The sequence below is a fragment of the Somniosus microcephalus genome, chromosome 3 (assembly GCF_052327205.1).
Source record: "Somniosus microcephalus isolate GS21.2 chromosome 3, FLI_Smic_1.0, whole genome shotgun sequence".
NCBI lineage: Eukaryota > Metazoa > Chordata > Chondrichthyes > Squaliformes > Somniosidae > Somniosus > Somniosus microcephalus.
In genome coordinates this window covers 287,649,742-287,675,422 of record NC_140989.1, presented here as the reverse complement: position 1 = coordinate 287,675,422, position 25,681 = coordinate 287,649,742, and the positions used below count along the sequence as shown (strand labels likewise).

At 50.5% G+C, this 25,681-nt stretch overlaps 1 protein-coding gene and 1 long non-coding RNA gene across 2 annotated transcripts in view; one reads left to right on the top strand and one right to left on the bottom strand.

Moving 5' to 3' along the window:
- LOC147122038 (uncharacterized) overlaps window positions 1-25,681 on the bottom strand; it is a 313,153-nt gene that overhangs the window by 41,016 nt on the left and 246,456 nt on the right. The gene's annotated exons all lie outside the window — the stretch shown is intronic.
- LOC147122039 (uncharacterized) lies at window positions 3,812-11,816 on the top strand. The gene is made up of 2 exons (XM_085982713.1): window positions 3,812-3,934; window positions 6,004-11,816. The coding sequence occupies exon 2, from the start codon at window positions 6,048-6,050 to the stop codon at window positions 6,903-6,905; it is 858 nt and encodes a 285-aa protein (XP_085838839.1). The 5' UTR covers window positions 3,812-3,934; window positions 6,004-6,047; the 3' UTR covers window positions 6,906-11,816.

Sequence of the window (25,681 nt, the reverse complement as noted above, 5' to 3'; positions counted from 1 at the left end):
TTAGAGCTGACCCTGTGTCCAATTCCATTTCCACTTGGACTCCGTCTATCTTGCGTGTAACCCAGATAGTCTGGTGATCCTCCATTTCGGTTACCTTATGTAGTTTCAGACAACCCAGCTCCTTGCTTCCGGAGTCTGTGTCACTTTTCTGTTCGTCTGAACCACTGTCCATCACCTGGTGTACCTTTTTGTACTTCTCCTGTGGAGATTTCTTACTGTTGGTTTTCTTCCCAGACCTGCAGATTCTTGCTATGTGTCCTGTTTTCCCACACTGTCTGCACACTTGGTCCTTGAACCAACAATCTTTCTGGTCATGTGTTGTTCTGCCGCAGCTATAGCACTTCCCTGTTCCATAGGTCATTTCGTTGGTGCCATATTCTTGCGGTCTCCGTTGTATCTCTGCAGCGCCCCTTGCGGCTGCTTCGTGTGATACTGCCATACTGAAAGCTTTGTCCAGCGTAAGGTCCTTTTCTGATAGAAGCCGTTTCTGGGTTCCTTCACTTTGTAGCCCACACACAAACTTGTCCCTTAACGTGTCTGCTAGTCCCGCTCCAAACTGGCAGTATTTCGATAGCTTGCGCAGTTCCGTTAGGTACTCAGCATTGCTTTTGTCTTTGTGTTGGTTCCTTTTATGGAACTTAAATTGTTCTGCTATCAGCAGCGGTGTGGGGTTTAAGTGGTCCTGTAGGATTTCTACTATGCTTTCAAAATTCTTGTTTTCCAGCTTCTCTGGGGTTATTTGATTTCGCAGTAACCCATAAGTTTTTGCACCCATGGAATTTAACAGAACCAGTGCTTTATTAGCATCTGGCACTTCATTCGCCCTGCAGTACACCTCAATACGTTCCACATATGTCGCCCAATCTTCGACTTCATTGTCGAACGTAGAGATACTGCCACTCTTCGGCATCCTTGGTTGTGCGTTAACTATCACCAATGGCGTCTCCCGCGCTCTTCCTTCTTCTCCGTGGCTCAATGGCGTCTCCCGCGCTCTCCCTGCTTCTCCGCGGCTCAATGGCTTCTCCCGCGCTCTCCCTGCTTCTCCGCGGCTCAATGGCGCCTCCCGCGCTCTTCCTTCTTCTCCGCGGCTCAATGGCATCTCCCCTTGCTTTGCCCCGCGGACCCTGATCAGCCCGTGATCCCTGGCTGTGCTATTCACATTCTTCTTTTGATATTTTTCGACGCCGCTCAGTCTAGAACCCGGCTGTTTCTTACCCTCTCTCTCTCCGGTTGCTTTATTTTTCCTTGACGCCGCTCAGTGTTCAACCCCCGGCTGCGCCCTGCACTCTTCACCCTCTGTCTTACCCCGTCGACGCTGCTCGGCTCTCTCTCCGCCGTCGGTCGGCTCCAGCTGCCGCTGCTCGGGAAGGGTCTGTTCTGGACCTGTCGTCGGTCTCTTACTGCTCGTTGTGGCTGGGGAACCAAGCCCGGCTCTCCACAGCCTCCCCAGCGAAGTTGGATCTCTGCCTGACTGCTGGGCGGTTGCTCGTGGTCGACGCCCGTGTTCCTGGCCTCGACTATTTTTTTTCTTTTTTTTTCTTTTATGTTGCAGGTAGATTCGAATCGACACTCGTCGTCACTGTTAGATCCGTGATTCAGTGGATAAATAATCACACAGATGCTGTACATTAACAAATAACAGGTCTTTACTGGAGGAGGGTAATCTCTAGACTGGGGTACAGAGGCATGCGCAAAGCTTATATACCGATGTGGTCACTGCCAGTACTACAGTATACAGGAGCTGTAAAAAGTAGTTCTGACTTAAAGGCACATACACTACACTAACCCTTTCTTTCTCTTTCAGAGTAAGGTGCAAGTCTAACTTTTCATTGCTGTATCAAGAAATTTCTAAAAATGAAAACCAGATGCCAAAGTGTTTCTTTTATTTAGGGAACAGTTGTAGTGGAGCCCGTCAGTGCAGAAGAGAAAACTCTGGCAGGGCTGCAGCGGGAACACCACTACAGCGTTCAGAAGCTCCAGCAGAGGACTTTAAAGGGGTGGTAGCACCCTGCAAATTTGAAATGAAGACCTACTGGAGGCCTTGGAGGAAAATGTGGAGTCACAGGGGACAGAATGTAGGAAGAGGAGGCTGATACAACAACAACTTGTATTTATATAGCAACTTTAACGTAGTAAAACGTCCCAAGGTGCTTCACAGGAGTATTTCAAGACACAAATTTGACATGGCCTTTTCCCTCCAAGGGGGCCCTCAAGACAGTTACCAATACTTCTCTTGGCATCTCCCCCATAGTAGCCCCAAGGAAGCAGTAGTAACATGGGCAGAAAGATGGAAATTCCATCAGGCTTCGGGCCCACAACCCCATCATTTATTTGCATGCTGCAGGTGGGGAATGATCGAGCAGTGGTCATCCCAGCATGGGTGGGCGGGATGGAGGGGCAGAAATCCTAGTCGAATGCTGAGGCAGCAGTGGGCATCACTGCCACATTTTCCCACTGTTATCCCACCCAATATTGGGCAAGTTCACAGAGAAAATCCCCCCCCCGCAACCCCCACCTCAAACAAATCGGAATTTTAAAATGCAAGTTGATTTTTTTCAATTGATTCCTATGTCTACTGCTACGGAAATATTAATTATTAAGGTTTTCAACGTGCTTCCATCACTAGTAAAGCAAACCTCAAGACATGATCCTACCCATACCATATGGTGGCAACCCTATTTCAGATACTGGTCAACCAGCTGTGCAATTCCAGAATTATCCATTTTATTGTATATGAAAATACATTTTTGCATTGCTCTAAAAGTTGTGAACATTCTTGCACCAAGGCAAAAATTCTACCCACTTGCAGTGTAACTGAAAAGGTACTCAAGCTGGTTCTACAGGCAGTATTAAAAAACTCAATAATCAGCTGAAAATTCCAGAACTTTCACAGCTGAATTAATGTCAATGTGGCTAATTATTAATCAGCAGAGTTGTTCTCCAGTAATAAGATCACCATAATGTAGGTGACTGAAAAACCACTTTTCAATCTAATTGGTTTCTATCCAGATACAATTTTTGTCAGGTTTTAAAACTTTTGATAACAGTAGAAGACAACCATTTGGCCCAACAAGTCGCTCCTCTTTTTCTAAGGATCAGCCCTAACTACTTACCTTCTCAACATATTCCTCAATCCCTTCCCTCACTAGAAATGCATCTAATTCTCTTGGAACCCATTTATACTATCTTCTTCAATTACTTTACACGAACAATGACGGACAGGTAAAGACCCTCTGCTCCATCCAGCCTGTCTCACACAATTGTGATACCATGGTGGTATCTATCTTATCTTATCTTATCTTATTCTTATATATATATAAATCGGTACATCTGTCTGTCATTCTGTCTGTCATTCTGTCTGTCATTCTGTCATTCTGTCTGTCATCGCGTGTGCGTCTGTCGGGCTATGCGCTCGAAAGTTACAGGGTGTACCTACGCGCGCGTTACCTCCAAAGAAAGCTTACGCTTCCGAGACGGTTTTAAGCGTATTTACGTGTCGGCTGGGCTAAAATCACGCCCGCGGTATCCGAAAAACCTTCAACTTTCCGCTCATTATCCACTCAACATTCCGCTCATTATCCACTCATTACCATAGAGTGACATTGAGGTCGACCAATCGTACGGTCGACCAACCTGATGCTCGACCAATCAATGCGTAGCGGGGGCGGGTTTGTCGCATCTGCAGCCGGGCCCTCCTAGAGTCCAGTGACAGGATGATTGACCAATCCTATGCTTCGGTGACATCACAATCGACCAATCAGTGTGTGTGTGGGCGGGCCTTATCGTTCTGAACTGAGGTGAGTGGCCGCCATCTTTATTCTCTGGGTGGGGCCTAATCCTTCAGAGACTATAACTGCATTAGCTTAGCCTTCTTTTATCAACAAAGAGACGGACACTGGCCTGAGTATACGTGAGTCACTTGGAGCATTGAGAAGTGAGTTAAATTTCTGTTCTTTTGTTAGGAGCGATTCTTTTTTTTTAATGTGTAAAACCTTAAAACACAATGAAGATGGTGTCCCATCTTCTTAACAGCCGTTTAAAAAAAAAACTTTTGCTCTTTTCAGCAAGAATGCGTGTTCTCTCTCCGTGCCAGCTTTTTAAAAACTTTTACAAAAAAGTCAGGTCGACTGCAATCTTCTTAACAGCCGTTTTTAAAAAAATAAAAATTTAAACATTTTTTTTCACATTCTCCGTTTTTTCCTTCTCCCGTGGCAGCTTTCTAAAAACTTTTTAAAACATTTAAGATGGCCTCCGATCTTCTTAACACCCGTTTTTAAATATAAAAAAAAATTTGGTGCTTTCATTCTCTGTTTTCGTTCTCCGTGAGCTTTTTAAAAACTTTTTAAAACTTTCAAGATGGCCTCCATCTTCTTAACACCCCCTCCTCTCTTCCCCCCCCTCCTCTCTCCATGCCCCCCTCCTCTCTCCCCCCCTCCTCTCCCCCCCTCCTCTCTCCCCCTCCTGTCTCCCCCCCTCCTCTCTCCCCCCTCTTCTCTCTCCCTGCCCCCCTCCTCTCCTCTCCCTGCCCCCCCTCCTCTCCTCTCCCTGCCCCCTCCTCTCCTCTCTCTCCCCCCCTCCTCTCCTCTCCTCTCTCTCCCCCCTCTCTCCCCCTTTCTCCTCTCTTCCCCCCTCCTCTCTCCCTGCCCCCTCCTCTCCTCTCTCTCCCCCCCTCTCCTCTCCCCCCCTCTCCTCTCCCCCCCTCTCCTCTCCCCTCCCTCTCCTCTCCTCTCCCCCCCTCTCTCTTCCCCCCTCTCCCCCCTCCTCTCCCCCCTCCCCTCTCCTCTCCCCCCTCCTCTCCCCCCTCTCCTCTCCCCCCTCTCCTCTCCCCTCCCTCCCCTCTCTCTCCCCCCTACCCTCTCCCCTCTCCCTCCTCCCCTCTCCGTCCCTCCTCCCCTCTCCGTCCCTCCCCCCTCTCCCCTCCCCCCTCTCCCCTCCCCCCTCTCCCCTCTCCCCTCTCCCCTCTCCCCTCCCCCCTCTCCCCTCTCCCCTCCCCCTCTCCCCTCTCCCTCCCTCTCCTTCCCCCCCTCCCTTCCCCCTCTCCTCCTCCCCCCTCTCCTCCTCCCCCCTCTGCCGTCCCCCCCTCTCCTCCCCCCCTCTCTCCTCCCCCCCTCTCCCCTCCCCTCCTCTCTCCCTGACCCCTCCTCTCTCCCTGACCCCCCCCTCTCTCCCTGGCCCCCCCCCTCTCTCCCTGGCCCCCCCCCCTCTCTCCCTGGCCCCCCCCCCTCTCTCCCTGGCCCCCCCCCTCTCTCCCTGGCCCCCCCCCCCTCTCTCCCTGGCCCCCCCCCCCTCTCTCCCTGGCCCCCCCCCCCCTCTCTCCCTGGCCCCCCCCCCCTCTCTCCCTGGCCCCCCCCCCCTCTCTCCCTGGCCCCCCCCCCCTCTCTCCCTGGCCCCCCCCCCCTCTCTCCCTGGCCCCCCCCCCCTCTCTCCCTGGCCCCCCCCCCCTCTCTCCCTGGCCCCCCCCTCTCTCCCTGGCCCCCCCCTCTCTCCCTGCCCCCCCTCTCTCCCTGCCCCCCCCTCTCTCCCTGCCCCCCCCTCTCTCCCTGCCCCCCTCTCTCTCCCTGCCCCCCTCTCTCTCCCTGGCGCCCCCCCCCCTCTCTCCCTGGCCCCCCCCCCTCTCTCCCTGGCCCCCCCCTCTCTCCCTGGCCCCCCCCCCCTCTCTCCCTGGCCCCCCCCCTCTCTCCCTGGCCCCCCCCTCTCTCCCTGGCCCCCCCCTCTCTCCCTGCCCCCCCTCTCTCCCTGCCCCCCCCTCTCTCCCTGCCCCCCTCTCTCTCCCTGCCCCCCTCTCTCTCCCTGGCGCCCCCCCCCTCTCTCCCTGGCCCCCCCCCCTCTCTCCCTGGCCCCCCCCCCTCTCTCCCTGGCCCCCCCCTCTCTCCCTGGCCCCCCCCTCTCTCCCTGCCCCCCTCCCCCCAGGTCTCTCCCTTTCTCCCACCCCCCCACAGACAGACAGACACACACACTTAATAATTCTATATAGAAAACTTATTTTTTCTTTTTTCATAACAGAATGCCCCCAAGAAAACGTGCAAGACTTGGACGCAAACCTTCCGATGCTTCCCAGAAAAAGGAACAGAGAGCTGCTGAAACTGCGCAGCAGAGACAGGCTCGCCTTCACGCTGATCGGGCCAGACATGCTGCTGCTAGATCAGCTGACACTTCTGAACATTCTGAGGGATGCCTTACTGCTGACAGACAAAGACATGCCGAAGCCACTGCCTCCGAGACTCGTCAGGCACGTCAAGCTACTAATCGGGTGGCCCAGGCCCGAGCCAGAGCCTCCGAGACTCCTCAGCAGACTCAGGCACGTCAAGATTCTGATCGGGACACCCATACCCGAGCCAGAGCCTCCGAGACTCCTCAGCAGACTCGGGCACGTCAACATTCTGATCGGGTGGCCCATACCCGAGCCAAAGCCTCCGAGACTCCTCAACAGACTCGGGCACGTCAAGATTCTGATCGGGCCACCCATACCCGAGCCAGAGCCTCCGAGACTCCTCAGCAGACTCAGGCACGTCAAGATTCTGATCGGGACACCCATACCCAATCTAAAGCCTCCGAGACTCCTCAACAGACTCGGGCACGTCAAGATTCTGATCGGGCCACCCATACCCGAGCCAGAGCCTCCGAGACTCCTCAGCAGACTCAGGCACGTCAAGATTCTGATCGGGACACCCATACCCGAGCCAGAGCCTCCGAGACTCCTCAGCAGACTCAGGCACGTCAACATTCTGATCGGGTGGCCCATACCCAAGCTAAAGCCTCCGAGACTCCTCAACAGACTCGGGCACGTCAAGATTCTGATCGGGACACCCATACCCAAGCCAGAGCCTCCGAGACTCCTCAGCAAAGTCAGGCATGTCGCCAATCCGATAGTAGACGCAGGGCTATTGCCACATCTGACATTTTGAATCATTGGGTCGAAGCAGCCTTCTCCTATACACCCACCATCGATTATGAAGCCGACCCCACAGTCATCATTGGCAACATGAGCGTCATTTGCCATCACTGTGGCGCTCTGAAGTGGGAAGGAGAAATTGCTGGGATATGCTGCAATGGAGGAAAGGTTAAACTTCCAACACTAACAGCTCCGCCTGAACCCCTAAACTCACTTCTGTTCGGCCGAAATCCAGCTTCAACACATTTCCTCACTCACATCAGAAAGTACAACAACTGCTTTGCAATGACCTCTTTTGGTGCAAACAGAGTGCGTGAATCAGGATTTTCCCCAACTTTTAAAGTTCATGGACAGGTGTACCATACAGTTGGCTCACTACTTCCTCTCCCAAACGAAAGACCTCAGTTTCTGCAAATCTACTTCTTGGGTGACGACGAAGAGCAAGTCAATCGCCGCAGGGAAGCTGCTGTTCTCCCCGCACAACAACACCAAATCAAGCTTGAAACTTTGCTTGAGTTACAGCGGATGCTTCATGACCAAAACCCATATGTTAAGACTTTCAAAACAGCCATCGAAGAAACAACAAATGAAGAACTTAAAGTTGTCATCAAAGCTGACAAGACTCCTGCAGGTGAACATAAGCGACGACCACCAATGAGGTAGCCATTGTCATTGTGGGCCAAGAATTTCACCAACGGGACATTGTCTTGCATATTAGAGGTGGTCCACTCAAAAGAATTTCTGAGCTTCACAGGTCATATGATCCTCTGCAATACCCGCTTTTGTTTTGCCATGGGGAAGATGGATACGATGTCTATAACAAGATCGCACATGTTGACCCCGAAACTGGTGTGCCACCTACAGCCCAAAGGCAAAAGATGGTTTCTGCCATGGAATTTCATTCATACAGGCTGATGGAACGACAAACTGCTTCAAACCACCTGCTTCAGTGTGGACGACTTCTGCACCAGTTCCTCACTGACATGTTTGCGAAAATAGGAGAGCGGCTTAATTGGTTCCGGCATAACCAAAATCATTTGAGAGTCGCAGACTATATACACTTACGAGATGCTGTGGCCAATGATGGCAACACTGAGGACATTGGTCAACTGGTCATCCTACCATCCACCTTTGTTGGAGGTCCTAGGTACATGCATGAGCACATGCAAGATGCCATGACCTATGTCAGAAACTATGGCAGACCTGACCTCTTCATCACCATGACTTGCAATCCCCAATGGCAGGAGTTCCCACCCAAAGCTGGTACTGAAAGGCATGACCTCATAGCACGGGTCTTCAACCTCAAAGTTAAAATACTGCTCAGACTGCTGACTGCGGGCAAACTTTTTGGTGCACACAATTGCTACATGTACAGCATTGAGTGGCAGAAGAGAGGACTTCCTCATGTTCATCTGTTACTCTGGCTTCAGGCAAAGATTCGCCCCAATCAAGTTGATTCCTTCATTTCTGCAGAGCTACCCGATAAGGACCAGGATCCAGTACTGTTTGATGTTGTTGTAAAACATATAATTCACGGTCCTTGTGGGCGACACAACCCTTTTTCTCCCTGCATGAAAAACAATGCATGTACAAAACGGTACCCAAAGCCACTCCGTGAAGAAACTCAGCACGGGGATGATGGCTATCCTTTGTACAGGAGAAGGGGCAAAGAGAGTGGAGGTTTCAGCACTGAGATAAGAATGCGAACTAAAAAATCTAGCCACTCGAGTCAACCTGGTCCGTCAACTCAGACAACACAGCAAAGACAGACATTTGAAGTTGACAACCGTTGGATTGTTCCTTACTGTCCACTCCTATCCAGGCTCTTCAAATGTCACATCAATTTGGAGTACTGCCACTCAGTTAAGTCTATCAAATATGTGTGCAAGTACCTCCATAAGGGCAGTGACCAGGCTGTCTTTGATCTTGAAGCGGCTGGACAGCAGAATCCAAATGATGAGATCACCACACATTTGATGGGCCGTTACATCTGCAGCAATGAGGCAGCCTGGCGAACTTTTGGATTTGACATCCACAACCGTTACCCCACTGTCCCTAAATTGGATGTTCACTTGGAAAATGGAGAAAGGGTTTTATTCCGACCTGAAAATGCCAGCCAACGTGCCGAGCAACCTCCAAAGACAAAACTTACAGCATTCTTTCAGTTGTCCCAAACGAATGACTTTGCTAGGACACTTCTCTATCCTCAGGTGCCGAAGTACTACACATGGCAGACAAACAAAACATGGCGGCCTCGGCGCCGTGGAGCAGGTCAGAGGGAAGTTCCTGGTCATACAGGTGTGTACTCATCAGATGCACTTGGCAGAGTGTACACGGTGCATCCAAACAACAGAGTGCTTTCATCTTCGTCTACTCCTCCATCAGGTTGCTGGCCCCACATCATTTAATGATCTCAAGATTGTCAATGGCCATCTCTGAGTCTTTTCAAGAAGCTTGCCACATGAGAGGACTCATTGAGGGTGACCGTCATTGGGATGCGAAGATGAAAGAAGCTGCTCTGTGTTACCCCGCCAATCGCCTACGGAAACTCTTTGCCCTTATAATTGCCTTCTGCACACCTTCCAACCCAAATCAATTGTGGGCAGATCACAGACTGCCTCACCAGAAGACATCTTACGCCAACACGCCAGAGCCAACCCCACAATGGCACTCAACTACACTGCTCCGATGTACAATCAGGCATTGATCCTTTTGGAGGACCAGACTTTGAAATTGTCTGGCAAGTCTCTGACTCAGTTGAACCTTCCATCTCCCAATAGGAATGATTCTCCAGGTCTCAGCAGAGAGGTCCTCAGAGAAACCACCTACAATGTTGAGGAACTGACTTCCTTTGTTACAGTCACTGAGCCTAAATTGCTTCCAGAGCAGAAACAGACTTACAGGTTGCTCCTCGATATGGTGCAAAACAACACTCCTGGCATTATCTTCCTCGATGCCCCTGGTGGAACAGGAAAGACATTCCTGATCAATCTTTTGCTGGCCACGGTTCGCTCTAAGGGATTCATTGCACTGGCTGTTGCCTCATCAGGAATTGCTGCAACTCTTCTGCAAGGAGGTCGCACTGCCCACTCAACCTTTGCTCTACCTCTGGATCTGACAAGACAAGAAGAACCAGTGTGTCACATTAGCAAAGGAACTGGTGCTGCTGAGATGCTTCAAAAGTCTCGATTGATTGTGTGGGATGAGTGTACAATGGCCCACAAGAGGGCACTTGAAGCACTCAACAGAACTCTTCAAGATCTGAGAGGCAACGATATCTTGATGGGTGGCATCACCTTGTTGCTGGCAGGTGATTTCCGCCAAATCCTGCCAGTTGTCCCCAGAGGAACAGCAGCGGATGAAATCAATGCATGTCTCAAGAAATCCCATCTGTGGCGAGATGTGCAAACAGTCCATTTGACGACAAACATGCGTGTTCATATGCATGGTGATGAGATGTCAGAATCGTTTGCGCGGCTTCTACTACAATTGGGAGAAGGGAAGTTGCCCATTGACAGCAGTCGACAAATCACAATTCCTCCAGACTTTGGCACTCAAATAAAAACAGTTGATGACTTGATATCAAACGTGTATCCAAACCTCGTGAATAACTTCAAAGATCACAACTGGCTGTGTGAACGGTCAATACTTGCACCCAGGAATTATATTGTCAACAAGATAAACGAGATCCTTGTTGAACAACTCCCTGGCCAAGAGCACATTTACAAAAGCATTGATACTGTTTGTGACATTGATGATGCGGTAAATTACCCCATTGAGTTCCTCAACGAAATGGAGTCTTCAGGAACGCCTCCTCACAAACTGGTACTGAAGGAAGGCACCCCCATCATGCTCCTAAGAAACTTATCTCCACCAAAGTTGTGTAATGGAACCAGACTGGCAGTCAAAAAGCTCATGGATCATTGCATTGAGACTACCATCATGTCAGGCTGTGCCAGGGGGGAGGATGTTCTCCTTCCTCCAATTCCTATGATACCAACTGACTTACACTTTCAATTCAGAAGGCAACAGTTCCCTGTGAAAATTTCTTGTCCATCAACAAGGCCCAGGGGCAGACTTTGAAGGTTGCTGGCATCCACTTACTCACGCCCTGCTTTTCACATGGCCAGTTGTACGTGGCATGTTCCAGAGTTGGTGCATCCAAGAATCTGTTCATTTTAACCCCGTCAGGAAAAACACACAATGTTGTCTATCCACAGGCTCTCGAATAACGGAGTGCTCCCACCTTCAGCTACTCCTCCCATCAGGTTGCTGACTGAACCTCATTTAATTACCTCAAAACTCTCACTAGCCATCTCTGTGCATGCTTTGTAAAAGCTTGCAGCAACAGAGCACTCCTTCAGGATCACATTGGTTGGCATCCAACGATCACAGAAGCTGCTCTGTCTTACCCGCCCCAAAAGGCTACGACATCTCTTTGTGGCGATCCTTTGCTCTAAGGGATTCATTCCATTCACTGTTGCCTCATCAGGAATTGCTGCAACTCTTCTGGAAGGAGGTCGCACTGCCCACTCAAACTTTCCTGTCCCTCTGGATCTGAATAGACAACAACACCCAGTGTGTAAGATTAGCACAGCAACTGCTGAGCTGCTTCCAAAGTCTAAAGTCATTGTGTGGGATGAGTGTACAAAGACCCACAAGAGGGCACTTGAAGAACTCAACAGCACTCTACAAGACATGAGAGGCTGCATACCTACTACAAGATAACACATTTAACAGTGTAATGTTGAATACTTTTATATTGATTCTAAAATCACTGTATAATACCAAACCCATTGGGTTTGCAAAACTTTACCAGAACAATTATTCACAGTCTTTGGTTGTAACTCCACCATTTTGTAAAATGTTCTATTGTTCTACATTATTATTGGCATAAATGTTCACTGTTTATTTCTAAACTGACCTCTAAATGACTGAGATAGTATGTTTTATTTTGCTATTCAACTCACACTGAAACTGTGATATCACTCCTGGGTCACCCACAATCACCTCCCTCCGTTCCCCCCCCCCCCCCCCGGCAATCGCGCTCTCCTTCCTTACCCCCCCCCCCCCCCCCCCCAGTCGCTCTCTCTTTTCCTCCCCAATCGCTCGCTCGCTCGCTCTCTCTTCCCCCCAGTCGCTCTCTCTCTTCCGCCCCCAGTCGCGCTCTCTCTCTCTCTCTCTCTCTCTCTCTCTCTCTCTCTCTCTCTCTCTCTCTCTCTCTCTCTCTTCCCCCCAGTCACACTCTCTCTCTTCCCCCCCCGCCCAGTCGCTCTCTCTCTCTCTCTCTCTCTCTCTCTCTCTCTTTCTCTTCGCCCCCCCAGTCGTTCTTTCTCTTCGCCCCCCCAGTCGTTCTTTCTCTTCCCCCCCCAGTCGCTCTCTCTCTTCCCCCCCCCCCCCCCCCCCAATCGCTCTCGCTCTTCCCCCCCAGTCGCGCGCTCTCTCTCTCTCTTCTCACCCCACCGCCCCCCCCCAGTCGCTCTCTCTCTCTCTCTTCCAACAACAACATGCCCTCGAAAAAGCCTCGGCACCGCCGGGCACTTCAGCTAGTCTATATATATAAATCGGTCGATCTGTCTGTCCTTCTGTCTGTCTGTCCTTCTGTCTGTCTGTCCTCACGTGTGCGTCTGTCGGGCTATACACTCGAAAGTTACAGAGCGTACCTACGCGTGCGTTACGTCGAAAGAAAGCTTACCTTTCCAAAACGGTCTTAAGCATATTTACGTTTCGGCCGGGCTAAAATCGCGCCCGCGGTATCCGAAAAACCTTCAACATTCCACTCATTAGCATCTCATTATCCGCTCATTAGCGACAGAGTGACCTCGAGGTCGACCAATCGTACGCCGGGTTGCTGCCGCGTGTGGCCGGGCCCTCCTACGGTCGAGTGACGGGACGATTGACCAATCCTACGCTTTGGTCACCTGACGGTCGACCAATCGGTGCGTGTGTGGGCGGGCCTTATCGTTCTGAGCCGAGGTGAGTAGCCGCCATCGAGCTTCCATTCTTTTTCCTGCTTTCTGCGTCTTTCTTTTCAAATATACATTTCCAGCAAAATAAAATTGAATTTATTAAATTGTTTTTAAAAAAAACTTCATTCATTTGTAAATATTTTCTCTAACCTGAAGATTCTTTTTCCTACCTTTCCCCGTTTTTGTTAGGCCTGAAAGCCTGGGTGTTTCTTGCCCAGCCAGGCCCGACCTAGGTAATTCTCCCACGGCTTCTGCTAAGCTCCTCACCCCCCCCCCGCCCCGTGTCACGTTACCCGGGGCAACGGCGTCAGCCACGAGGGTCAGGGTGCGCGCGCAGCAGGAGCAGCTGAGACGCGGCGTCTCTCTCTGTTCCGCGCTCGGCTCGGGCGGGGGGGGGCGGGGCTCTCGGGAGTGCGGATCTCGGCCGGGGCTTGGTGAGCGGGAAGGGTTACCCTGGCAACCGGGCCCGCCGGTCGTCTCGCACAGCCGCAATCGGCGGACTTCAAGCCGGCTCGGCCGGGGGGGGGGGCGGGGCTCGGAGAGCGGGGCTCTCGGGAGTGCGGGGCGGGGCGGGGTGGGGCTCGGAGAGCGGGGCTCTCGGGACTGCGGGGAGGGCGGGGCTCGGAGAGCGGGGCTCTCGGGAGTGGAGTGCGGGGCGGGGCGACGCGGCCGGTGCTCGGGAGGATGGGGGCTCGGAAGGGGGGGAAGGGTTACCCCGGAAACCGGGTGTGGCCGTCTCTCAGCCTCAAGCCGGCTCACGCCTGTTCTCGGGGCTTGGCTCCATTTGCGGCTGCGGGCCACTCGCCCTCTCTCTCTCCTTCCCTCTGTCTCTCTCCCCCCTCCTCACCCCCCTCCTCTCCCCCCCTCCTCCCCTCCCCCCTTCCCGCCCTCCGCCCCGCCTTCCTCCCCTCCCTCCCCTCCCCCCCCCCGCCCTGCCCCCCTCCCCGCCCTCCCCCTCCCCGCCCTCTCATCCCCCCAGTCGCTCTCTCGCTTCCCCCCAGTCGCTCTCTCGCTTCCCCCCAGTCGCTCTCTCGCTTCCCCCCAGTCGCTCTCTCGCTTCCCCCCAGTCGCTCTCTCGCTTCCCCCCAGTCGCTCTCTCGCTTCCCCCCAGTCGCTCTCCTCGCTTCCCCCCAGTCGCTCTCTCGCTTCCCCCCAGTCGCTCTCTCGCTTCCCCCCAGTCGCTCTCTCTCTCTCTTCCAACAACAACATGCCCTCAAAAGACCCTCGGCACCGCCGGGCACTTCAGCTAGTGTATATATATAAACGGATCGTTCTTTCTGTCTGTCTGTCTATCTGTCTGTCCTTCTGTCTGTCTGTCCTTGGGTGTGCGTCTGTCCGGCTATGCGCTCGAAAGTTACAGAGCGTACCTACGCGTGCGTTACGTCAAAAGAAAGCTTACCTTTCCGAAACCCTGGTAAGCGTATTTACGTTTCGGGCGGGCGAAAATCGCGCCCGTGGTATCCGAAAAACCTTCAACATTCTGCTCATTAGCATCTCATTATCCGCTCATTAGCGACAGAGTGACCTCGAGGTCGACCAATCGTACGCCGGGTTGCTGGCGCATGCGGCCAGGCCCTCCTACGGTCGAGTGACTGGACGATTGACCAATCCTACGCTTTGGTGACCCGACGGTCGACCAATCGGTGCGTGTGTGGGCGGGCCTTATCGTTCTGAACCGAGGTGAGTAGCCGCCATCTTGTTTCCATTCTTTTTCCTGCTTTCTGCGTCTTTCTTTTCAAATATACATTTCCAGCAAAATAAAATTGAATTTATTAAATTGTTTTAAAAAAAACTTCATTCATTTGTAAATATTTTCTCTAACCTGAAGATTCTTTTTCCTACCTTTCCCTGTTTTTGTTAGGCCTGAAAGCCTGGGTGTTTCTTGCCCAGCCAGGCCCGACCTAGGTAATTCTCCCACGGCTTCTGCAAAGCTCCTCACCGCCCCCCCCGTGTCACATTACCTGGGGCAACGGCGTCAGCCACGAGGGTCAGGGTGCACGCGCAGCAGGAGCAGCTGAGACGCGGCGTCTCTCTCTGTTCCCCGCTCGGCTCTGGCGGGGGGGGGGCGGGGCTCTCGGGAGTGTGGATCTCGGGCGGGACTTGAAGCCAGCTCGGGAGGGCGGGGCTCCGGAGAGCGGGAGGGCGGGGGGCCGGTGCTTGGGAGATCGGGCCTCTGGAGTTCGGTGCTTGGTTGAGGGGGGGGCGAGCCTCGGGAGATCGGGGGGGGGTGGGGGGGCGAGCCTCGGGAGATCGGGGCTCCGGAGAACCGGGGGGGCGGGGCTCCGGAGTTCGGGGGGGGGGCTTGGGAGATCGGGGGGCGGGAGATCGGGGGGGCGGGGCTCGGGGGGGGCGGGGCTCGGGTGATGGGGGGGCGGAGATCAGGGGGCTCGGGGACTCTCCCCCTTCCCACCCCCCCTCCCCTCCCTTCCCCTGTCCCCCCCTCCCCTTCCCCTTCCCCCTCCTTCCCCCCTCCCCTTCCCCCCCTTCCCTTACCACCCTTCCCCTTCCCCCCCTTCCCCATCCCCTTCCCCCCCCCTCCCCCCCTCCCCTTCCCCCCAGTCGCTCTCTCTCTTCCCCCCAGTCGCTCTCTCTCTTCCCCCCAGTCGCTCTCTCTCTTCCCCCCAGTCGCTCTCTCTCTTCCCCCCAGTCGCTCTCTCTCTTCCCCCCAGTCGCTCTCTCTCTTCCCCCCAGTCGCTCTCTCTCTTCCCCCCAGTCGCTCTCTCTCTTCCCCCCAGTCGCTCTCTCTCTTCCCCCCAGTCGCTCTCTCTCTTCCCCCCAGTCGCGCTCTCTCTTCCCCCCCAGTCGCGCTCTCTCTTCCCCCCCAGTCGCGCTCTCTCTTCCCCCCCAGTCGCTCTCTCTCTTCCCCCCCAGTCGCTCTCTCTTCCCCCCCAGTCGCTCTCTCTCTTCCCCCCCAGTCGCTCTCTCTCTTCCCCCCCAGTCGCTCTCTCTCTTCCCCCCCAGTCGCTCTCTCTCTTCCCCCCAGTCGCTCTCTCTCTTCCCCCCAGTCGCGCTCTCTCTTCCCCCCAGTCGCGCTCTCTCTCTCTTCCAACAACAACATGCCCTCGAAAAAGCCTCGGCACCGCCGGGCACTCCAGCTAGTATACAATATATACACTCCACACCTCACCCAAAACCATGTGATCTCCTCAGAGCTGGAAAACCAGATAAAAAAACTAGCTCACCTTGGGGGAAACAAATATGGGAAATTCCTCTCCAACCCATCTGGGCGATCAAAACGAGTCCAGGAGATCACTCTGGCCCTGGATTCCCTGCAGTACTTACCTTTTGGACGAGGTGATGTCCAGCCCAGCCAGAAACAGGTCCAGCTCCCGCTTGAAGGAATTCAGTGAATCAGTGTTCGCCGCATGAGACAGAAGCCTGTTCCAGAGGTCCACAATTCTCTGGGAAAATAACCACTTCCTCACATCTAACCTAGATCTGACCTTATGCAACTTAAAATTGTGACCCCCTGGTCCTCTCTAACCTATTTAATTGGAACAAACTGTCAACTGGAACATTATCTATTCCCTTATTTTTTTTATATACCTCAATCAGATCACCCTTAAGTCTACGCTTTCTAAAGTGTAGACTCCCAACTCCTTTAGCCCATCTTGATAAGCAAGATGCTTTATACTGTACTGGGAATTAGCCTCGTGGCCCTTCTCTGCACCCTTTCCAAAGGCTCAATATCACCCACCAAAACTGGACGCAGTATTCCAAATGAGGCCTGCTCAAGGTCTTGTACAGGACAAAATAATATGACTCGTCTGATAAATCAATTGTCCTATGAATGCACCCGAACACCCTATTCATTCTAGCTCTCTAGCAGTCCCTCGGTACCGAGGATGACATGCTTCCACATTAAGAATGAGTTCTCAGGTGACTGATTAGTCCAATGCGGGACCTACAGTCTCTGTCACAGGTGGGGCAGATGGTGGTTGAAGGGGCAGGTGGGTGGGGTGCTTGGGTTGACGTGCGCTCCTTCCGCTGTTTGTGCTTGGCTTCCACTTGCTCCTGTCGGCGCCTTCCTGGATGCTTCTCCTCCACTTTGTGCAATCTTGGGCCAGGGATTCCCAGGTGTCGGTGGGGATGTTGCACTTTTTCAAGGAGGCTTTGAGGGTGTCCTTGAAGCGTTTCCTCTGCCCACCTGGGGCTCTCTTGCCATGGCTGAGCTCCGAGTAGAGCGCTTGTTTTGGGAGTCTCGTATCCAGCATGTGGACGATGTGGCCCGTCCATCGGAGTTGATCAAGCATGGTCAAAGCTTCGATGTTGGCCGGAGCGAGAACACTGAAGTTGGTGCGCTTATCCTGCCAATGGATTTGCAGGATCTTGTGGAGGTAGCATTGGTGGTACCTCTCCAGTGCTTTGAGGTGCCTGCTGTACATGGTCCATGTCTCTGAAGCATACAGGAGGGCGGGTATCATTACTGCTCTGTAGACCATGAGCTTGGTGCTGGGTTTGAGGTCCTGGTCTTCAAACACTCTCTTCCTCAGGCGACCGAAGGCTACGCTGCCACACTGAAGGTGGTGTTGGACTTCGTCATCGACGTCTGCCTTTGTTGACAGTAGGCTCCCGAGGTATGGAAAGTGGTCCACGTTTTTCCCTGAAGGGTTTATGTATGTTGCGCATTCGCCCTGCCCACATGCATAATACTGCACTTTTCCAAATTAAACATCATTTGCCAGCCACAAGCCCAATCCCCGAACACATCAAGAGCCGTCTGAAGCTGATGAGCATCGTCTACAGTCCTTTATTTCCCTGCAGGTAAAAAAGTTCTATTCTCTCCTCTTTTTACCACTAACTTTCTAATTTATGCTTCCTAATATTTGAAACAATTTACCTGGAAAAATTGAGAATTCCCTTCAAATCTTGTAAGTAATCAAATAGGCAACCTCAAAGTCTCCCCTTTTTCAAACAAAACAAGCCCATCTTCCTTTAATTTTCCTTATAACTTATGTTGCTGATACCTGGAATCACCTTTGTTATTACTGCAAAAAGATGATAATACTTATTTGGCCACCTAAGCCTCCTCTTCCAGCTGTTCTTCTGTGGTCTCCTGCATGTGCAGAACGTAACAAACCATACAATTCAGGATACAATGGCTGACTGGCACTGCAGGCACCTCTGACTTGTCCAGCTGCTTTAGGATGCGAACTGTATTTTCAATAATGGTCCTGGTGGAAGCAAGGGCCACATTATGTCTGTGCTCGGCTTCTGCACTTAATAGAGTTGGACTGGAATACATTTTTAGAAGGTCAAATCTTGTGGGAGAAATGGTTTATTTTTAAATTCACAATGCAAGGATTACAAAGTCAATGTAAACCATTGAGTAAAATGAACCCAAAATTCTACATGTTTTCAGCGTAGTTTCAGTGCATAATTGAGGCAAGTCATTGTTTTTGGCAGCAAGTGGAGTGGAAGCTGTTTCTTCCAGTTTCCACTCCAAAATTGATTCCCTAGCCCAAAATTCCCTTCACATTTTGGCCCTTTCCACAATCCATCTGTCATGTGTCACCGACACAGACACGATTGACCGAATGGCCTCCTTCTATGCTGTAAAGTTCTATGATTCCATGTGCTGAGGGAGGTCATTTATTATAATGAGGGCTAGTGAGGCTGAAGCCCTGAATTTCCTGGTTTTATGCTTGCAATGCACTTGGGGTAAGTTAGAATGAGAAATGTACAGCACAGCTGATGTTAGGGTCGGCTGAAACAGGCAAAAGTTAGCAATTTCTGAGCCTGAAGTGTCTGGAGTGTTTCAATAGCGAGTGCACAGCTGAGAAACACTTTCTGCAGCAATGCCCACACAGACTTGGACTTGCTTCTGATAGTTTGAGACTAACAGAATTTGAATCCCACAGTAAGGCATTCTGATGAGCAAGTGGCACTACTACTAACACTACTACTGCTACTACTACTTTATCAGAGAGTCATTCAGGAGAGCATTGGAATAAAAAGAAAGAAAGACTTTAGCGCCTTTCGCGACCTCAGGATGTCCCAAAACTTTACAACCAATGAAGTACTTTTGAAGTGTAGTCACTGTTGTAATGTAGGAAACGCAGCAGCCAATTTGCGCACAGCAAGCTCCCACAAACAGCAATGTGCCGATGACCAAATAATCTGTTGTTTTAGTGATGTTGATTGAGAGATAAATATTGGCCAGGACACCAGAGATAACGTCCCTGCTCTTCTTAGAAATCATGCCAGGGGATCTTTTACCTCCACCTGAGAGGGTAGACAAGGCCTCAGTTTAACATCTCATCCGAAAGACAGCACTTCATACAGTGCAACACTCCCTCACTTCTGGGAGTGTCAGCCTAGATTTCATGCTCAAGTCACTGGACTGGGACCTGAACCCACAACCTTCTGACTCAGAAGCGAGAGTGCTACCCACTGAGCCACGGCTCAGAACGGTCAGTTCTGGAGGTGACAAAAGCATGGATAAGGTTTTCAGCGGCAGATGGACTAACACCGGTCAGATGAGGACATCGGCATTAGATGAGAGTGCTTCACCAAAGAGGCAATAGGGAAGCTATGTTATCTAATGCACAAGGACCTGAAGCCAAGGTCGCCTACCTGCACTGCTCTCTCTGCAGCTGTGAAGGTGACCACCGCTCTCAACTTTCATGGCACAGGGTTATTTCAAGCAGCCATGGGGGGTCTCTATAATATCAGCCAGAGTGCTGTATGGGTATGCATTTGTCAGTGACTGACACACTTTACAAGGAAACTGGACAATTCATTGCCTTTGTCATTACAGTGAGATAAGGCCATTCAGTTTTATGGGATTTCTGGTTTTCCCAAGGTCCAGGGTGCAATAGTTGGTACCCACATTGCTTTGCAAGCTGCTACAGAAAAGCCCTTCTCAGAATTCTCAACAGGAAAGGCTTCCACTAACTGAATGCACAAAGTGTGTGTCAATCCATCCAACCATATGTCAATGCGGTAAATTAAGTTGCCGCTCGGGAGCAGCAGGAGAGCTGCGTTACAGTGAGTATTTAAACTCACTTTTCGCGGGCTTTTTTCAGAGGCCGGTGTCGGGAGCAGCAGGAGAGCTGCGTTACAGTGAGTATTTAAATTCACTTTCGCGGGCTTTTTACCTCAGAGGCTTACCAATCTCGCAGACTGGCGGCGGCATTCCAGAGCCACGTCACAATTCAAAAAGTGACGTGGGCAAGAGGAAGCAGCTGATTGGGTGAGTACGGCCAGGTGAGTATTTATACTACTTTATAGTTTGACAGTTAAGGTCAATAGTTTATAAAGTTTAGAAGATCTTAATTTTTGTGGTTTATACAGGAAACTTTCTGGTATCCGTCACGGACGGGACCGACGTGTTGCTGGTTCATCAACAATTCCGGATAACCGAATGCTATAGTAAAAGATACGGAGCTCAGAGCTCCGTATAAAGCAACAAACCCTAACAGCTTCGCAACAATCGGCACAAGTTGCAAGCGTCTCTGTAGCTTAGCAACAGCTTCAGCTACACCCTTGCACAGCAACAAATGGAGTAAAAAAAGTAACTAAAAGTAAAAAAAGTTACCTGAACCGATGTAATATCTCCAAATTTGCAGACGACACAAAGCTGGGCGGGAGGGTAAGCTGCGAGGAGGATGTCGGGAAAATCCAGTACGATTTGGACAGGTTGGGTGATTGGGCAGAAACATGGCAAATGCACTATAATGTGGATAAATGTGAGGTTATCCACTTTGGTGGCAAAAACAGGAAGGCAGATTATTATTTGAATGGCAATAGATTGGGAGAAGGGGAAGTGCAAAGAGACCTGGGTGTCCTTGTGTACCAGTCGCTGAAGGTAAGCATGCAGGTGCAGCAGGCAGTTAAGAAGGCAAATGGCCTTCGTAGCAAGAGGGTTTGAGTACAGGAACAAGGATGTCTTGCTACAGTTGTACAGGGCCTTGGTGAGACCGCACCTTGAGTATTGTGTGCAGTTTTGGTCACCATACCTGAGGAAGGACATTCTTGCCATGGAGGGAGTGCAGCGAAGATTCACCAGGCTGATACCTGGGATGGCAGGAATGACGTATGAGGAGAGATTGTGTCGATTGGGCTTATACTCACTGGAGTTTAGAAGATTGAGAGGGGATCTCATGAGACCTATAAAATTCTGTCAGGTCTGGACAAACTAGATGCAGGAAGGATGTTTCTGATGGCCGGGGAGTCCAGAACCAGGGGTCATAGTCTAAGGATAAGGGGTAAGCCATTTAGGACTGAAATGAGGAGGAATTTCTTCACCCAGAGAGTGGTGAACCTGTGGAATTCTCTGCCACAGAGGGCGGTGGAGGCCAGTTCATTAAATATATTAAATAGGGGGGCACGGTGGCATAGTGGTTAGCACTGTTGCCTCACAGCGCCAGGGACCCGGGTTCAAATCTGGCCTCAGGCGACTGTCTGTGTGGAGTTTGCACATTCTCCCCGTGTCTGCGTGGGTTTCCTCCGGGTGCTCCGGTTTCCTCCCACAGTCCAAAGATGTGCAGGTTAGGTTGATTTGGCTCTGATAAATTGACCCTTAGTGTTAGGGGATTAAATACATGGGGTTACAGGAATAGGGTGGGATATGTGTCGGTGCAGGCTCGATGGGCCGAAATGGCCTCTATCTGCACTGTAGATTCCGTGATTCTGTGATTCAAGAAAGAGTTGGATATGTTTCTTGAGGCTGAAGGGATCAAGGGATATGGGGAAAAGGCGGGGACAGGGTACTGAGTTTGGATGATCAGCCATGATCACATTGAATGGCGGAGCAGGCTCAAAGGGCCAAATGGCCTACTCCTGCTCCTATCTTCTATGTTTCTATGACTCCTGAATTTTGCCGGTGGATAGAGCATTCTGGTTATTTAGGGGCCGGTTAATTGAAAGTTTCCTGTAGTTTCTAAGGTCTCTGCAGTGTAGCGGGGAGTGGTAGTAAACAAGGACCCTTGAGTAGTGGTATTGATTTGATTTAATTTAATTTGAATTGATTAAAGGGTAAGTCATGGCAGCACAGCTCAGCCCCGTGGCATGCTCCTCCTGCACTATGTGGGAAATCAGGGACACTTTCTGTGTCCCTGACGACCATGTGTGCGGGAAGTGTATCCAGCTGTAGCTACTGGCAGACCACATTGCGGCGATGGAGCTGCGAATGGATACATACTGGAGCATTCGCGATGCTGGGGATGTCATGGATAGCACGTTTAGGGAGGTGGTCACACCGCAGATAAAGGCTGCACAGACAGGAAGGGAATGGATGCCCGTCAGGCAAAGTAGTAGGCACAGGTAGGTAGTGCAGGGGTCCCCTGTGGCCATCCCCCTCTCAAACAGATATACCGCTTTGGATATTGTTGGGGGAGATGGCTTATTGGGGGAAGGCAGCAGCAGCCAACTTCCTGGCACCATGGGTAGGTCTGCTGCACAGGACGGGAGGAAAAAGAGCAGAAGAGCTATAGTGATTGGGGATTCTATTGTAAGGGGAATAAATAGGCGTTTCTGCGGCCGCAAACGAGACTCCAGGATGGTATGTTGCCTCCCTGGTGCAAGGGTCAAGGATGTCTCTGAGCGGCTGCAGGGCATTCTGGAGGGGGAGGGTGAACAGCCAGTTGTCGTGGTGCATACAGGTACCAATGATACAGGTAAAAACCGGGATGAGGTCCTAAAAGCTGAATATAGGGAGTTAGGAGGTAAATTAAAAAATAGGACCTCAAAGGTAGTCATCTCAGGATTGCTACCAGTGCCATGTGCTAATCAGAGTAGAAATAGAAGGATATTTCAGATGAATACATGGCTAGAGGAATGTTGCAAGGGGGAGGGATTCAATTTCTTGGGACAATGGAACCGGTTCTGGGGGAGGTGGGACCAGTACAAACTGGACGGTTTGCACCTGGGCAGGACCAGGACCGATGTCCTAGGGGGAGTGTTTGCTAGTGCTGTTGGGGAGGGTTTAAACTAAAATGGCAGGGGGTTGGGAACCTGTGCAGAGAGACAGAGGAAAGGGAAGCAAGGATAGAAGCAAAAGACAGGAAGGAGAAAAGCAAAAGTGGAAGGCAGAGAAATCAAGGGTGTAAATCAATCAGGGCCACAGTAAATAATAATTCTAAAAGGACTAAGAGTTTTAAAAAAACAAGCCTGAAGGCTTTGTGTCTTAATGCAAGGAGCATTCATAATAAGTTAGATGAATTAGCTGCGCAAATAGATGTAAACGGATATGATATAATTGGGATTACGGAGACATGGCTCCACGGTGACCAAGGCTGGGAATTCAACATCCAGGGGTATTCAATATTCAGAAAGGACAGGCAAAAAGGAAAAGGAGGTGGGGTAGCATTGCTGTTTAAAGAGGAGATTAACACAATAGTGTGAGGGTGCCAGTCAGTTCCTTCTGTAACCTCTAGATGGCACCTTCACTTGTTTGTTTTCCAGCCCTTTGTTAATTGTTCCTAGCTTCTTGTTAATTGTTCCTAGTTTCCTGTGTTAATGCTTAACGGCCTGTTAGCTGTTCATGGGTTGCACCTGGTTTTCTTGGTATATAAGTTCTATGGTTATTTCACTCTTTGCTCAGTCCTAGCCGGGTAACCGGAGGGACTAGCCCTTGCTCTGTGGCTCCTGACTTTAACTAGTTGGTTGCCATAGTTCTCTCGAGCTTTGTATTTAAGATGTATTCTCGAGTTCTGTGTTTAGGATGTAACTAACTTTGTGTTCTTGTTCTTAGTCTTGATAAGGTGCTTGTCTGGACTGGCATGTTGCCATGCTGGCGCTTGTCTTGAGCTCTTGAGAAGCCTGTTACCCCTGCGGCAGCCCCTCGTGATAGCTTGTCTCGAGTCACGTCTCGGCAAGCTGGTTGCGCTTGTGGCAAGCTTATCCCAGCTCATAATGGACTAGTATGATGCCTCATGGAAGCTGTCCTGAGTTCCTATTCTTGACTAACCATTTTGTAACTTGTCTCGAGTCCTATGTATATTGTTCTTCTCTTGCGTTCTATGTATTATGTGGTGTTCTTGTCTCGAGTTCTTGCGTATGCTGTTGTGTTCCTTGTATGAATCTAGTTATGTGTGAATCTAGTTAATAATGAATAAAGTACTGTTCCTTAAGATTGTATACCTGCCTTTAGCCTGGTTTCTGCACTTGGGTCCTGAACCTACCTTGCCCGGAGGGCACGGCCCCGTATTTATACGGCCCCGTGGCTCCCCAACCCTGACAAATAGTAAGGAAGGATATTAGCTCTGATGATGTGGAATCTGTTTGGGTAGAGCTGAGAAATACCATGTGGCAGAAAACATTAGTGGGAGTTGTATACAGACCCCCAAACAGTAATGCTGAGGTTGGGGATGGCATTAAATGGGAAATTAGAGACGCGTGCAATAAGAGCACAGCAGTTATCATGGGTGACTTTAATCTACATATAGATTGGGCTAACCGAATCAGTAACAATACGGTGGAGGAGTAATTCCTAGAGTGTATACGGGATGGTTTCCTGGACCAATATGTTGAGGAACCAACTAGAGATCAGGCCATCTTAGACTGGGTATTATGTAATGAGAAAGGATTAATTAGCAATCTTGTTGTGCAAGGCCCCTTGGGGAGGAGCAATCATAATATGATAGAATTCTTCATTAAGATGGAGAGTGAAGTAGTTGACTCAGAGACTAGGGTCCTGAATTTACATAAGGGAAACTATGATGGTATGAGGCGCGAGTTGGCTAGGATGGACTGGGGAACGTTACTTAAAGGGTTGATGTGGATAGGCAATGGCAAACATTTAAAGATCACATGGATGAACTATAGAATTTATTAATCCCTGTTTGGCATAAAAATAAAACAAAAAAGGTGGCTCAACCGTGGCTAACAAGGGAAATTAGGGATAGCATAAGATCCAAGGAGAGGACATATAAATTGGCCAGAAAAAGCAGCAAACCTGAGGATTGGGGGCGGTCTATGATTCAGCAAAGGAGGACAAAGGGATTAATTAAGAGGGGGAAATAGAATATGAGTGTAAGCTTGCAGGGAACATAAAAACTGACTGTAAAAGCTTCTATAGATGTGTGAAGAGAAAAAGATTGGTGAAGTCAAGCGTAGGTCCCTTGCTGTCAGAATCAGGGAAATTTATAATGGGGAACAAAGAAATGGCAGACCAATTAAATACATACTTTGGTTCTGTCTTCACAAAGGAGGACACAAATAACCTCCCAGAGATGTCGGGGAACATAGGGTCTAATGAGAGGGAGGAACTGAATGAAATCAGTATTTATGCAAACAGATCTCCAGATCATCAACCGACGTATCTCATTTCCCATTGGCATAAATGGGGTGCAACTCACCAGATGGGATTTTGGGCCCAATAGAAATAAGATGAAATCTATGTAAGCAACAAGAGCGGTAATGCAAGGAATAAAGGCAAAATGAGGACAGAATTGGGCCCAGCTGTGATGGTCTCTATCATCAAATAGCATGCAGACAATCACTGCTCAGGTTTTCATCTGGAAAATGAAGGCACCTTTAGTGAAAAATTGGTTAGGAGCTGCAACACCGACTTCAGGCAAAAAATGCGCCTGCCCAAATATGGGTATGCATATTACAGTTACACACAAATGAAAGGAATACATGGTGTGGCAAATATCCCATCATTTGCATCATAGCAACACTGGGTATACAAAACTTCTGTTCATCCCATGCATTCAACACTTCAATGAATGGCAGAGACAGGATATGAAAGTTAAATCTCCCAAAGAGAATTGAATATCACCTCCTCAGCCTCGCCATTTCAAAAAACTTTAAAAATAAATCTCCCTCCCTTTGGCTGTCCCAGAGACTCCTCGACAGCTATGTTGCAATAGGC